Source organism: Cyprinodon tularosa, unplaced genomic scaffold, assembly GCF_016077235.1.
Source record: "Cyprinodon tularosa strain WSP-4 unplaced genomic scaffold, ASM1607723v1 ctg11, whole genome shotgun sequence".
NCBI classification, from domain to species: Eukaryota; Metazoa; Chordata; class Actinopteri; order Cyprinodontiformes; family Cyprinodontidae; genus Cyprinodon; species Cyprinodon tularosa.
Window position 1 is genome coordinate 2,078,526 of NW_024037893.1, and position 15,261 is coordinate 2,093,786.

A 15,261-nucleotide genomic window follows, 5' to 3' on the forward strand; every position below is an offset into this window, starting at 1 on the left:
TAGCTTTGGGCCTCTAAATAAAGGTTTTTAACCTTTATAAGCAACTGATTGAAAACTGAATATCTGCAGCGGTTTTTTTTTAAATAAAATATCTCGGGTCATATATCAAGAAAGAAGGAATCAGCACTTCTCACATAATTGGTCCAAATGAAAGCTGACCTCAGAAGAACATTTTTTATTATGGTTATGAAGACCCACTTAAAATATTTTTTTCAGGTATTTGTACAATAAGAGCTTTAATGAATACAAATATATTTGATAACATAATTAACACTGTTATTTCTTTTCAGTCTAGCTTTAAAAACACTATTAGGTTGGTTTAATCATATTATTTGTGTTTTGTAATTTTGACTGCAGGGTATTATCCATACAGCCTGCAGCCGAAAAAGATCCCAATGGGTTTTTAAACTCTTTGCATTGTGGCTTCTGTTGTTATCTTAGTAAATACAGTAACAAACTTTCAAATTCATATGGCACATCCTGTGAAGACAAAACACCTCCTGGATTGCACTGACCATTCATAAAATCATGAGTGGATACGGCTTTATCTGCAGTCAGTGCATTGGTCCTTTACCAAACAACAGTGTCTTACTGGTAATCATGCTATTTGTGATACTTGGATTTAATTGACACCCCTCATCTTTTCATGCTTTGGATAAGAGATGTTTGGAGATCTTTGTCATTTTTGCAAAGGCTGAAGCTTGTTTATAGAAACCTTTCTTTATGACCACATCAACCCGAGATGCAGATTTTCTGCTGTGCAAGGAGCAGCAGGAGAGGGTGACTTCAGCCCCCTGGACACCTTGTTCCTTTTCTAAAATGTATACAGAATTCAGAAAGGGGGCGGCCACCTCTTGAACTGTTTGGTGGAAGGGGTTTTGGTTTCTGAAATGAAATCTGTCTATTGCTGCATTTTGTACTGGATACAGAACAGAAAATGAAAGACTTGTCCTGATACTTCAATGCAAAACTTGGCACCAATCCTAGGAAATATCTTCGATAGAAATTAATATGACATCAAAATCTGTATATAACAGAGGATCCTTTCTAGTAAAGAGCAAATTATACAATAAATTACACTATTTCAATTTCCTAATTTGGCGAAAATCCAGTATATAGGACATAATTCGGCCCTCATTTAAAAAAAAAAATCAATAATTTTGGCATCACTTCTCTCTTTGGCAAAACATTAGAAGATACTTTGGATTGGTGTTAATATCAGTTTTCCATTGATTCTACTTTTTTTGGAATGGCTTCCCTGTTGTGTATCACTTTGTGCCTTCATTTGCCCGTCAGTTAAGAAGCTTTGATTTTTCATGGTGCAGAGCTGCTCATCTGGAAAGCACTTATATATAAATGATGCCAAAACTGGTAATGAAATCCTACAGTAACGGCAAAGGAAGGTATGAGGAGAAGCAGGGTTTAAATAGACAGGGGATTTAAGGCATAGCTGTTCCCTGTCAACCGTTAACTCTAAACCTGCCCCACTTCACCTGAGAGACTGGATGTCAATATCAGAGAAAACCGACAGGAGTCTATGAAAAGCTTCAACAGCTTTTAAGCCATAATTATTCAAAATGAACAGAAACAAACCCAATCAGTGATCCGTGGGAAAGTTGTTTTTATGATGGCCACTAGCCCACATTTCTGCCATCTTTGTAAATAAGTAGAGAAGTTTGATAACACATATTAGTGAGTTACTGTTTTAATTATATTTCAACATGCCAACAGACACATTCCTTAAGCCATCGGCGGGCCGTGCCTGGACGAAGGAAGCGCTTCGATATATTGCTAGCAGAACACAAGAACAGACCGAGAGAGCGGGAGAGGGATCGAGAACCGCACCAAACCCTTCCCCAGCAAACTGCCCCTCTCAGGGACCCACACCCCTCTCCCCAGCTCCCCCCTAGCCATGATACCCACCCGGTTTCTCATGGCAACGGACCAGCCCCCGATACCACAAAGCCTTTGTTATTGGTGAAGTCCAAATTTCACGGCCCTGGTCTTCCACGGTAAGTGCTGTGCCGCTTTTGGGCAAGTTTTTGTAGCAATTTGTCGTTTTCCAAAATAGGTTGCATGTTTGCCTTATCTTCCCAATCGTGTCTCAATCAGACTGAACAACAGTCATGCTGGAGGCTCCTCGGATCCTTCAGTGGTCCATGAGTCCCTGCACCATCCCCAGTCTACGCCAGATGCTGTATCCAGACCCTCGAGTGATGAAGGAGAGAATGAGGAGCGGGAAGACGGCACAGACAAACTGGACTGTCTCTATTCAGGTTACCACCCTCGACCGGCAGCTGTAAGTGATGTATACCTATAAATCAATAAACATACAAAGGATGACAACATTTGTCCCTCACTTACGCTCTCTTTCTTTTCCAGTACTGTACGTTTGGAAGTCGACTGATCGGGAGGGGCTTTTACTCCTTTGATAGGCGACGGGACAGAGTGCGATGTGCACTAACCACCATGATGGAAAAGCATGTTAACTCTCAGATGTGGAAGTAAGTCTCTTTCCTTTTTTTTTTAGGTTTAGCCACAGGAAATAAATGCAATGTTTCCAGAGTTTAGACAAGTGTACATTTATTTTATCCTTTCCCAGTCAGTATGTTAGGTTAAAAAGGAAAAATATGTATTTTACTGTCGTTTATACGCCCTTGATAAATAAAAGTCTGAGATTCCTGTTAAGCCTAAAGTCTCAAAGCAGAAAAGTGCTTCTTTTTAAGAAACACAAGAGTTAAAGATTTAACAAGGTAGCTGATAAGAAAGCCTTTAAAAATGTCTATACCACATAAAATGTATTATGTTTATTTCTTTAACTCTTCACTATTATTTTATTCTTATACAGTTTTCTAAGGTCCACATTTGTGTAACCATTTATTTTCTATAATGTTTTTGCTGCTGTAAACACCTAAATTGCCCCATTGTGGGGAAAATAAATGGATTTTCTATTCTATTCTAAACCCACACATCTAACGGTTTTGTGGTTAAATTCAAAACTAATAAACTGTATTCCTTCTTTTTTTTCTTTATTTCTTAGGAAAATCCCATTCGCCTTGGAAAATTCCCCTCTTGTAGCCCCCCATAGGACAAGCACAAATTCCCACAGTAGCACCCCTTCATCGGGCTTCCTGAGCCCCCCCGCAGCCTTGCCCCAAACCCCCTATAGCCAATCTAGTGAGAGCAAGGCATCGCTCTCCTATGGGACCACCTTAAACGCTCACAGCTCCCTTCAGGGCGGCCAGGAGCACCCGGCCTTTGGCACCACGCAGGCCAGACAAGTGTCTTCGTTGCCGCAGATGCCTTCAGCCCACTTGTCCTCATCTTTGTCTTCTTCAGCTCCTTCCCTAGCCTCAGGCCGGGCGCTGAAGTCACGTTCATCTGGCAGCAGCGCCACTACCAAATCATCCTCCTCATCCTTCAAGTCCAAGGAAATTTCCTCTGGCTCGTCCACAGCTGCCCTACCAAACTCTACTAGTGGCGGGAGCACTGGAGCGAGCATAAACAGTAGCAGCGCTAGCTTCAGCACGGGGAAGAAGAGGAAGAACGCTTCAGTCCTTTCCTCCTCCCATTGCTCTTCTGAATCCTCTGCTTCTAATGCCAATTTCCCTTCATCATCATCCTCCTCTTTTAAGAAGAACTGTGCAAATGTTGGCAGCTCAGGGAGCACCTACCATCATGGCTCATTAGGACCTTCATCTTCGCTATCCTCCTCCCATAGTGGAGTTCACAGCGTGGGGCTGAACTGTGGCCCTAGTGTGCGGACCAACTCACTCAGTCTCAAGGCAGAGCCTTCTGGAGGCTCAGCAGGTGGCTCCTCTGGGCCCCCGACACGAGGCCCTCCCTCAGGCAGCCCCGCAGAGTCCATAAAGCGTATGAGTGTAGTTATGAACAGCAGTGACTCAACTCTTTCTCTGGGGCCTTTTGTCCACCACCAGCCCGCCTCCTCATCAGACCATCACACCAACTTTAGTCACCACTCCTCAGATGGACGCCTGGAGGCAAAGAAGCGCAAAAGCTCCTCTGCTTCGAGTGGCATCAACAGCGGAGGTGGTAGTCTGGGAAGGGAAGGAGCAGCAGGAGGAACCGGACCAGGCAGAACCAAAATGACAAAGTCCCCGGCTCTTAATAACATCCATGGGAAACATAGTCGAAGCATTCCAGGGACGCCAGGTCTACCCAACAATTCACATTTACATCAGGTTGGTGTTTATTGAGTCATTTCATTTGTTTTGCATAAATAAGCAAAAAGTTTTTTTTTTTTTACAATGCATAAATGATGCCATTAAAAAAGCATGGTCAGAATCAGAACACTTCTTAAATACTTCGATTATAAACTCAATTCTCATGTATTTGTTGGAGAACCTTCTGTTTGCTCGGTAATAAAAATTTTTAGTAGTGATGATGCCACATTTTTATACCATTTAAACATGATTGCATTTTCCGTAATTTTCTGACTATAAGCCGCGACTTTTCCCCCATATTTCTACCTTGAGGCTTAAAAACAATGAGGCTTATCTACAGACTTTTACAGGGTAATACCTAAATCTATGGATTTTATCATCCAACATGTTGACGTCACATTTGCTTCAACACACAAGTACGGTAGCCGCACGCGCGGGAATGCGGAGGTCCTCCGGAAGCAGTCTTCTACCGCGAGTGGTACGAGACAGAACGACAGCGATAAAGACGGACATTAAACATTACAAACCTGCGGCTTATAGTCTGGTGCGGCTAATAGTCCGAAAATTACGGTTATTGTTTTTAGCCACATATTGATTTTACTGGAATTATATGGGAATCACTTATAAAATTGTTGCATACCTGTATGCAAACAGCTCTGCCTCTGGAGGAAGACAACTAAAGCTGGGCGTACACTGAGCGATCTTTTTCCGTCGTTGCACGCAGCTACTGCTCACTCTGTTCGACTGAAACCGCAGGGTTTGGTCGTACAGTGTGAGTTCACAGCTTACGATGTATGTGCAGCACGACGCTCTGATGCACTCTACCTGCTCACACTGTACGACTAAAAACCACGTTGGACTCAGCTCCACAGTGAGATGGAACTACTCTGACTCCTCTCTCCGGAAGCCAAACAAATAGAAGGGGAATATTAAGCTCACTATAGTGAAATGCACTGCCTTGGCAATTTGTGCAATTTTGTGCTGAAAGCCCTAAAAAGAAAAGGTGACGACGTATTTGGAAAAAGACATGGCTGAGCAAACGTGGCTACTACGGTCTGTCAATTTTACAAACAGAACTGCATTTCACTCATTGCACCTCTGCCACGCTCCTGTGTTTACATCTGAGAGGAAGAAGAATCCTTGTTTGCCCAGTGAGCGATTTGCCCATGACAGTCGGGAGAAAATCAAACATGTTTGATCTCACGATTCCTGATCGGGAGGTGGTCATGAGAGGCTGATCGCCCCTCGTATCCCCCTGTTCACTACACAACTCACGATGCACGATCAGGCTAAAAGTCGGTCCGACTGGAAAATCGCACAGTGTACACCGGGCTTAACTTTCCATTTCATGTAATTGATCTCAAGCTACTTTGCCAACAGTGGGTAAACTTTTTCAAGGTGGTTTGATGCAACAAAAAAATAAAATCACAGCTGATAGATGCATGTAGAAAGTCCAACTTAATTTTATAGACTTGCTTCTGAGCAATTGAAGTGTACAGTTTTAACGGCAACACAGTAAATCAACAAGGCAATTAATCAGGCATTAAGAAAAAGACATCAGACATAATTTTTTCCCCACATCAAGTCAGGAAAGTTATTTCAAATCAGCAATGGATAAATCAGCGTTAAAGCTGACTGTTTTCCACAGTGGGAAGGGGGTCAATAGATTTAATCTTGGTTGTGAGTGAAATTGTGTCTGAGGCCTTTTGTTGTTGCAGAAGTTGGTGAATGTAATGCATAAACAGGGTAAAATCTGAAAAATGTTTCATCATGAATATAATCATGCTGTGACATGACAGCACATCGCCTTTGTTACTGTTTCTTACCACACAGGTTCATAATAATTAAGCTAAACATAGGTAAAATGTGTAATAATAATAAAAATAAATAAAAGGATCAGTAATTGCCATTTATAACTATTGTGTTGAGCCGCTCATGTGGTCTGCAGCAGTCTGTAGTCAATCTTTTGTATTTCCAAGCAGTCCTTTTTGGTTTTAGAAACAACATTTAGCCATTATTGTTTTTAACTAAATATCCACGCCCACTCTGTGTTCTTAATGTAACATCCTGGTAAAGTTATTGTTTAACTTAAGGACAAGTCACAATAAGGGGACCTGTACATAGTTGCTGACGAGCATCGACGGTATAAAGGTCATCTAGAAAATATGTTAAACCAAAGAGACCCGTCAGTAGATTGGCTTTTCTGTGAAACTTATTGGCATCTTGTCTTTTGTTTCCTCAGCCAAAAGCTCGTCCCTGACAGCGACTTCCTGCCTCTGCCATGAAAACGGGCGGACAGAGAAAAGTCCAGAGTGGTGTGCAAGCTGTTCTGGACTGCACGAGGCCTTGTGAAATAAAATCCACGTGACTCTCAGCTTCCCACAATCCTCAGGGTGGAGATGATCTGGACTGCTTAGTGAAGTAGACGCTGTCCTTAGTGTTTCTCCCAAAGCCATGTGTGAGTGTGTCTGAAGAGACGTGGATAGGCAGAGGTTCTGAATGCAATGTAGAACCCCCCTCCCCCCAGAATCTGAGAGGTCTTCCCAGCTGTTTAGGAGGTAGAGGGAGCACAGCAAGCCGCTCTCCTCTGAGTAAGTAGAGGAGCGAGTGCGTAAACTGTGCAATGTCATATTCTGCTGGAGTCCGCAACGTAAATACACCCCCCCGAAGCCTTGCAAAGGAGAGCAGGAGAAGAAAAGTGATGACTGTATTACCTATGACATACAGCGGCAGCCCCCCCCCCTTCCGCCGGCGGATAATCTGGTTAGCTCTGTAATCATCCACGATAATTATGCAAGAATAACCTTTTTCTGATTTCTTAGAAGCTTTTTACACTGTCCTATAAAAGGGGGTCTTTGTAGCCTTGAGGAAGATGGTTGTTGTTTTTTTTTATGTGAAAAAGGACACCTGACGTGCCCATTGGATCGATTCCTCCGTTGGAGAGAAAAGCCTGTTCCTGAGGGGACGCCTGTTCAGTTCCTGAATCTATACGTTGTGCAAAAAAAAACACCACTGTAACAGTAGACCTAACCCCCCCCTTCTCCGACTGTGAAAACAGCACTAAATACTTTTCTCCAAATATGCTGCTTAGCTGTCCACAAAGCTCGCCAAAAGCTGCTGCAGCTTTGCAGACTTCTTTTATTTTTAACTTCAGAATAGAAAAGGCATCGAGGGGGGCGGAGTTCCGCTCATGAAGAAGTAACCAGTGCAATGTGGATCAAAAAGAAACTTTTACAAGCTGTATGGTTTTACCCACAACTTAACTACTTTATCTCCACGAAGCTGTGTGAAACCCCTCAGCTGCGTGTGGAAAGATGTGAATTGTAATGTTTTATTTTGGTTTCTTCACACGGAATCAGGTACGGTACGTCTTAACTGGAACAAACTTGCACGTCTGCTCGTCTCCGAGGTTTTAGTTGTCCCTTCCGGTGTCTAACCAATACCACATCTCTGGATGTTACCTTATCAACGCCTCGCTGATAAAGCTGTTCTCTATGGAGTGCCAAAACTGCAAAAAATATATTAAACATTATACATCGAGAAATAATGAAACAAAAAATTCAAATTTATGCAAATCTGCTGAATATGTTTATAGCATTCAATGTGAATTTAATTTAAATTTGAAGTCATGTTTAAAACCATTAGTTTGTGGTTGTTTTGCTGCTGTCCGCCATGACACGCAAACATAGACTGTGACATCTGATTGGTGATCTTTACATCTCCTTCTGACCAATCATTTAAAGACAATATGAGCCACGCCCACTCAGTCAGATGGGTAATACTACAAGATAAAATAAATGCAGCTTTTGACCATGAAATAATTGGTCTGATAAATATTTTTTTAGCTAGTCTATTCAAGGCTTTGGCTAATTGACCATTTATCTTTAGTCATTTTTTGCTATTTTAATTTATTACATTTGGGCACTTTTGGATCTCCATAGAAGGCATTATACTAACACAGGTAGATCTCAATAAAATGGTGCATCTGTTGTTTAATTCAAAAAATGAAACTTATGAATAGACACTGTGATATATATTCTAAAGGTTTATTTCCACTCCCATTTGGAGATTAAGGCTTACAGGCCATTAGAACCTTCTGGGAAGTTTCTCAAATGACTACAAATAATTACACAAGATCAATAAAATTGGGATGTTGCCTTTGAGAAGTATCTCTATGTGAAGCATAGTGCATGCCCTCAATCCCTGCTCTTTCTTAGCATAGATTACTGCTTCAGTGCCACATGGCGGGTAGATCAGCCTGTTGCTCTTCTGAAGTTTGTCATTTTGTTTTAGTAGTGGCCTTCATCTTATCCATGCTCTCTGGTGTCTTATCTTCTTGGAAAAAAATATCCAGAGATTCTGTGTGCGGTTTAGTTTTGTGGTAGACAGCTGCTCCTTTGGACCAACACCAGCAAATCTGACCCCAAATGAACACTTTAAACCTGAGCTCAACTCTTCTACTGTTTGGAACTTTGATTTTCAAATCAAATTCAACATTTACCTTCATTTGAAAAGGAGAACTTTGGATCTTTGAGCCAAATAAGCTGCTTTTCTTTTATGAAATTGCTCAGCTCAAGATATGCACAGGTTAATGTCGTAGAGACGTGTTTGGAGGCCTGATTCTGGTAAAGGCTTGGACGCTTTCTTTGAACAGCCAGTTTCTGCAGTAAAGATGTCTTTTGTAGGGATGGAAACGTGACTTTCTGCTGGACAAGGTCAAGCGATTGTGTTAAAAAGTCCTTTTTTATTGGTCTTATGTAGTAGTTTCAGTTGTTTGAGAACTTTCAGCTGATAATCATTAACCAAACACTTGAAATATACCCCTAAGAATCAGTTTCTCTGTTTAGAATTGCATTATTGAAACAAACTCCGGACGCCCTTATTTTCCAATTATTTTATCAAACCAGTCTTAAGACACGCAGTGCTTGCCCATCGTATCAGAATGTCTGCTTTTTGAATAGTAGTTTTACGGTGCGAGATTCATGGAGATGACTTTGAGAAAATCAGAGCTTTGGTAACCCTTGTTGATTTATATAAAATCCCCTCACTGATGTCAAGTGGAGCCGAAACACTTTATTTTTTAGGAAAGACTCTTTAATTCCTCATTTTATTGTAGCCTATGTATCAAACATGTGTCCCTATTTGAGAATACATATTTTGTTAACAATTGTACATAGTAAAGTATGTATTTTTGCACGGGCATTTTTCCTACAAATGAATTTTTAGTACAATTTTGGAGATTATTTATAAAAATAAAAAGTGTCCGCGGAGATGACTATTTTAAAGTGGTTCACTGCCAAGTCTACAATGCAATACATCTGAATACATCGAAGCATCTCATGAATCGTGTACTCTACCTTTAAGGAGGGACTGGGGGGGAGATATCGCCACTGTAGCATGTGTCTGTATGAAAGTAACCTTTATTCACTTACCAAGGTCTGAATCACATGTGCTTTTACCAGACGCTTTTATGTTGCCTATAGATCAAACTCTGTAACCCTGAAGTTTGAAATGTCATGGCCTGAAGCTGTGCTCGTTTATCCAAATGAAAAAACACTTGAAGACGATCGGGGGGTAAAAAAAAAAAAAAACGCTGTAAGGACTTGGCTACCTGCAAGGAAGAGAGGAACGGTTTGCTTCCTCGCTGCCAATCCATTTAAATCCCAGCTTTTCCAGAATGAGTTCAGCAGCTTCTAGAAATATCAAATCAAGAAAGTGCCTGAATTTGTTTTTCTCCCCGACTGTTTGAAGACAGTATTCGTTGGGTTGTTTTAACCTACTTGAATGTTCAGAGTATTGGAGTTTGGTTCAGTATATCAGCCTGTGAACCCTTAAAAAGCAGAGCTCATCTGCTCAGCAAACAAACCTTAGTTTTCCTTCCACAACACAAACATTTTATTTCATTCAACTGTTGGAGAGTTTCTGTCCGCACTGCAGACCAGGAATGTTAACGTCATAATACAAATCAAGGCTGGGAAAGAGGAAAAAAAAACAACCCACCATTCATTCTTTGTAAAAGCGTGTATAGATTTGTTTTCTGTATACATTATCAGAATCATTTCAGCTGGACTTTACGTATTGGCTGCTATGTAATTCATGAACAAAAAAGCATAGGTTAGAATTAATATTTAAAGAAAAAGATTGTATAGTATATTTGTTTTGTAACAAGTTTGTGTAAATAAAATAATTTATACTGTTATTTATATGAAAAGTTGCTGCTGCCTTGTTTGTCAAAAGAACTTGAAACCGTTTTAGGTAAACAGGTTTATTATATACACAATATAAGCCACTTTGTCAGACAAATAACAGGTTTGGGTAATCAACGGGAAACATCACTGAAATAAAGATGGCCGCCGTAGTTACATGTTAATGACTCTTGATAGCTTCTGCACTCTGTTGAGCAGCAGGTCGCCTTTTTTGATGGTTTCCTGGTACTGCCAGTTTTTGCTATCAGGTCTGCAAAAAAAAACAGTACAAAATGTTAAGTTCATTCTCTGGTTAAAAAAAAAATTTACTCCATTGGTATATTTGGGCATTTAAATGTACAAACGTTACCTATTGGTTTCCACAATCTCGTTAACATTATCAATTTTACAGTGCAGACGTCCGGCAGCTATGAATCGGGATAGCTCCCTGCAGGCAAAAGCAATGACATGAGGATTCAATTGATGTGATGAATGCAGACTGATTATGATACTAATTACCCATAATAAGGTACATTTCTGCTTTACCACGGAGTGTACAGACACTGAATATTGGACATTTGCTGTAAAGATGCAGAACAAAATAAATTCAACTTTTTTAAAGCAGAAGAAAACTTAGGTGCTAGGAGCCCCGCCGATTGGGATGATAAACTACTGCGCCAGGTTCATAAGAATCAAGTTTCAACAGGAGTGACAACTTTATTATCCTTATTTGCTATTATTTTAATTTATTCCTTTTGGTAACAAAGTAGCCAAAAGTAGAAAACAATAATTCTTGAAGGAAAGTACTGACTTCTAAGACAGACTGAACTCTGCAATTTAACAGGATGACATGTCTCAATCCATGTCTTATGTCCTTATCTGATAACAAGTTGAACATATCCAAAAAGAACTGTTATTCTACTTGTAAAAAATGGACGGTTTGGTTAACTGAATGTTCTTAAGGAGGCTAACCTTTTAGCTAATGAGCACAGCTAGCCACAGCGCTACATAGCTCACAAAGGGAAATTCTCTTTTTGATCAGCCAATCATATAATGGAATGTTGCAGACTATGTAATTAGACAATGTCTAATTATGTTTTATCCACTGATGTACTAAAACAAATATCTCCAACATAAGCTGAAGATTCCAACTCACTGGTCAATGAACTCTGTGCTGACACCGAAGGCCTCTGCCATGTATCCCAGCGTAAGGGAGCGGTAGGACTCCAGCAGCTGGCTGTAAGCCTGGATCCTCATCTCCCTTACGTAGTAGCGGTAGTGTGGGGCAAAGAGCCAGTCTTTCTTCATCTCCTGCTCCACCAGAGCTGGAACAAATGATTAACATGAGGAGGAGAAAACAGGACTCCTTAATACAGAATGCCCAGGGTATGACGACACAATCTTATCCAGAGGGATTTTATTTTAAATAATAAAAGACAAACTCACCTAAAGACTGGAAGAACACGGAGTAACGGCACTCGTACAAGGAAAATAGATACTGGCGGACAGAAGGCAGGCTGTGCAGCACTTCCAGAATCTCAGCCCCTTTTATCACCTGCAAGAAAAAAAAAATTACTGGTTTAAAAACTTACAGGATATTTACAGGCATGATCACTTCTTTCACTTTGTTTCCTAACCTTCTCACGGAGGTCGGGCCTTTGCAGGGCAATCATGCAGACGTAAACTGTATAAGTAACAAAGGTCTTGTAGTCCATGAGCTCGTATGAGGTGAAGGTAGAGACGGTGTCGAGGAAGAGCTCTGCAGCCTGCTTGAAGTCCCTGATGGCCACGCAGTAAAGGCCCTGGTACACCTTCAGACGGTTCCTCCTGTCCCAGTCTCCTCCCTCTTCAATGAGACTGCAACCAAACAACAGCTGTTAACACACCGCAAAGTTAACAGCGACACCGAGGGAGGGACGTACCTCTTTGCCTTTTCTGAGTTGCGGGTGATGAGGTCACTGTCCATGTAGAAAAGCCCGATCCTCAGCAGGTAGAAGACTATGTCTAACCTGTGACCAAGAGCCACAGTCTTGTCGTAGGTCTTCCTGAAAGCTGTTAGAGAGCCCTCCTAAAGCAACAGAGGACAAATGGGCGGGGTCATTTCTGATTGTTTACTTACAGGCAAAACATATCTCGCTGTGAAAAGAGGTGAGATAATTAAATGTATAATGTATAAGCTAAGAATGTGAAAGAATAAGCTCTGTCCCGAATACATCTGGGAGGTGGATCTTCAGTCACTGATTCCAGCTCTAGGTCATGCCTTATGAAGCTACTACAAACTGTTGAATGAGTCTCCGTTATGCGGTGGTTCCGACTTTAAACGACTTTCCACTTAACTTTCCATTAATAAAACAGGATAAACATTAGGACGGCCAGCTTCATTATATTTTTGTGTAATTGAACTTTTTTCTCTTCTAAGGTGTTGGTGATTGTTATCTTAACTACTGTACGTCCATATGCTGGTGAAGATTCTTAGCCTTCCAGGTCATAGTCATTCCAAAAACGTAAAAAAACAATCCACTGGACTCTGTTTTGCGAGTTTAAAGACGTTCTGCTTCCCACCCAGGAAGCTTTATAAAGCTTAAAAATTTTCCTGGGTGGGAAGCGAAACATCTTCACACTTGGGAAACAAAGTCCAGTGGATTGTTTTTTTTTTGGGAATACTGTCAGTTGAATCTTATAATCATATAGGTCAGGGGTCTTAAACGTTTTCCAGGCCAAGGATGGCGAGATGGAGCGGGGACCCCCTAACTATATATATTGTATGAAATAGTGTTATATCAAACTGGTCCTATAGTCACTCTATTACTGATGAAGAAATTTAATGAAAGTAATTTCTCTCTGGGATTATTAAAGTATTTCTGATTCCTGGTTGATGGGACAGGTGTTGTGAATGAAACGGTGCCCAGCTTGAAAAAGCTCCTGTGTGTCGCTGAATGTGTGGATTGATGACAAAGACATCTTCTGCCTCCATTTATCTGTTTACTACAGTCTGTTGAATTCATGTTAAATTTTATTTAAATACATTTCAATTAGTGGAAAAAATTAAAGGGGGGAATAAAAAAAAATTTAATCAACCAAAACTTTCACAGCCCCCATGCAGTACCCCCGCACACCCCCTGTTGAAGACCTCCAATGTAGGTCATAACGGGACATTTCTTTATTTAAAATATCCTCTTTATACTTTTTTTGCTACACTAAAACTTGTTTTACTAGCTGAAAGCCGCAATAGTCTAAACAGAAATAACTGCTTAAAATATATCAGTTAGTATTTATACATTAGTTATGCACCTGCAATTACTATTTTAAGTCACACCTTGAAGACAATTTTGTAATATATTGCCACAAATCTGAGGATTTTCTCATGTTCCTTGCTGAATCATCTCACCTTATCTCCAATTCTGATTAAATATTCGGCTTTAGCCATCATGACATCCCGGATCTCACTCTCTCCCAGGTTCTTCTCTGCATCCTCCAGCACATCATCCAGGCGCTTCAGCTCCTCTTCGTTGGCCTTTTTCATTTTGCTCAGCAGGTCAGAGTCTAGCGGCCACTTCAGCTCCTTACACAGGCCCTCATAATAGGGAGCCATATCTGAAACAGACACAACAAGAGTAAGTTGCGCTTTTAGATTTGTAATTGCAGTTTGCACTTCAGGGCCACCGTAGCAAGATGGTTAAAACGGCTTTAAATCATCGATTCAGATGTTAGAGAAGGCTGTGGCGTTGCCTCTCTTATTATTAGACGCACAAATACGTTATATGAACACAAAGTTAACGAGTGAACCCTGTAATTGTTCTTGTTTGTGTTGAACTAGAAACATGAAGCGCAAATTAAAGCTTATTACCGGACGCTAACATTGTTAGCTCACATGCTAATGCTGCTACAAAGCCTTTATTTTCATTTTGTATTTTATCAAACTTAATTCATACACGTTAAAAATAGTCAACTATAACTAAATAACTAATCTGAACGGATTGTTTCAAGATATTTTCAAATGACTCAATGTTATCGTTGAGTTTGAAGAGGCTAACTCACTGTTAGCTTTGATAGCATCCATTAGCTCGGTCTTCACTTTCTCATCGTCTCGGTGGCCTTCCATTGTGAGCAGAAACTTCAGCTGAGCTATCCTCAGATCTGGGTTCTTAGGCAGACCCTCCTCCTCCAGATTTTCCAGTGGCATTTTGACGCTAGATAAAAAAGGCAAACAAATAAACAGAAGGCCCTTTTCGCGTGGATGTAGTCCACTCTTTACAGTTGCCCAGTTATACGACGATGACTACGGAAAACACTGAACGGTGCCGTTTCCGCCAGAGCCGCAGGAAAAAAGGAGCGCAGATTTAATAGTACTGCCCCCTGGCGGATATATATAAAAACAGTTATGTTGAGCTGAATAGGATCAGTTGTTTTCTGTTCAGCTTTGGTTAAAAAAATAATAATAAAATAAATTCACACAAGTTTAATGCTCATAGTTCACCTTTTTTATTTTCTTAAATTTTAAAAACAAAAGTTTACAAAAGCACAGTTGAAACATTTATATCCTTTAGAAGAAACTCCATAAAAAGACTAATTCCTAATATCAAGTCAAACTAATAATTTTCTTTTTTAATTTACATGAGATGGCCAAAATAATTTTCAATTTGTATCACTTCCACAGAGTTCAAAAATTTACATACAGATAGACTGGTCTTCCATAGCTATAGTTATATGGTAAAGCCACTACTTCTTTAAACAAAGGAGTATTATGTTACAATTGCAACTAGTACCTTAATGTTTACAGATGCAAGCTAAAGTTTATTGAGTCCTAACTAAAACTATAGTGTTTGACCCTAGATAGATAGATAGATAGATAGATAGATAGATAGATAGATAGATAGATAGATAGATAGATA

The 15,261-nt window shown here is 40.3% G+C and overlaps 2 protein-coding genes across 2 annotated transcripts in view; one reads left to right on the forward strand and one right to left on the reverse strand.

The window, feature by feature from the left end:
* The window catches only part of LOC119790089 (ataxin-7), a 41,927-nt gene extending 35,073 nt beyond the window's left edge, over positions 1 to 6,854 (forward strand). The window contains exons 9-13 of the mRNA XM_038295435.1: positions 1,732 to 2,012; positions 2,113 to 2,299; positions 2,383 to 2,504; positions 3,041 to 4,202; positions 6,427 to 6,854. Of these exons, the coding sequence (XP_038151363.1) occupies positions 1,732 to 2,012; positions 2,113 to 2,299; positions 2,383 to 2,504; positions 3,041 to 4,202; positions 6,427 to 6,444 (1,770 nt within the window). The 3' untranslated portion in view covers positions 6,445 to 6,854. The remainder of the gene's footprint in view (positions 1 to 1,731; positions 2,013 to 2,112; positions 2,300 to 2,382; positions 2,505 to 3,040; positions 4,203 to 6,426) is intronic.
* Positions 6,855 to 10,433: 3,579 nt separating this feature from the next.
* On the reverse strand, positions 10,434 to 14,672 carry psmd6 (proteasome 26S subunit, non-ATPase 6). Its single transcript, XM_038295459.1, has 8 exons — positions 14,408 to 14,672; positions 13,758 to 13,963; positions 12,292 to 12,437; positions 12,007 to 12,226; positions 11,816 to 11,924; positions 11,526 to 11,694; positions 10,740 to 10,817; positions 10,434 to 10,640 (listed from the first exon to the last, which is right to left on the reverse strand). The coding sequence occupies exons 1-8, from the start codon at positions 14,550 to 14,552 to the stop codon at positions 10,544 to 10,546; spliced, it is 1,170 nt and encodes a 389-aa protein (XP_038151387.1). The 5' UTR covers positions 14,553 to 14,672; the 3' UTR covers positions 10,434 to 10,543.
* Between the last annotated feature and the right edge of the window lie 589 nt (positions 14,673 to 15,261).

Bases quoted from the DNA above. Each gene is read 5' to 3' on its own strand.
- psmd6 (XM_038295459.1), bottom strand. From the start codon at position 14,552: ATGCCACTGGAAAATCTGGAGGAGGAGGGTCTGCCTAAGAACCCAGAT. The intron at 10,818-11,525 runs GTGAGTTGGAAT...TTTTGCCTGCAG, and splicing joins AGCACAGAGTTCATTGACCA to GGAGCTATCCCGATTCATAG. The intron at 10,641-10,739 runs GTAACGTTTGTA...TTTTTTTTGCAG, and splicing joins GAGATTGTGGAAACCAATAG to ACCTGATAGCAAAAACTGGC.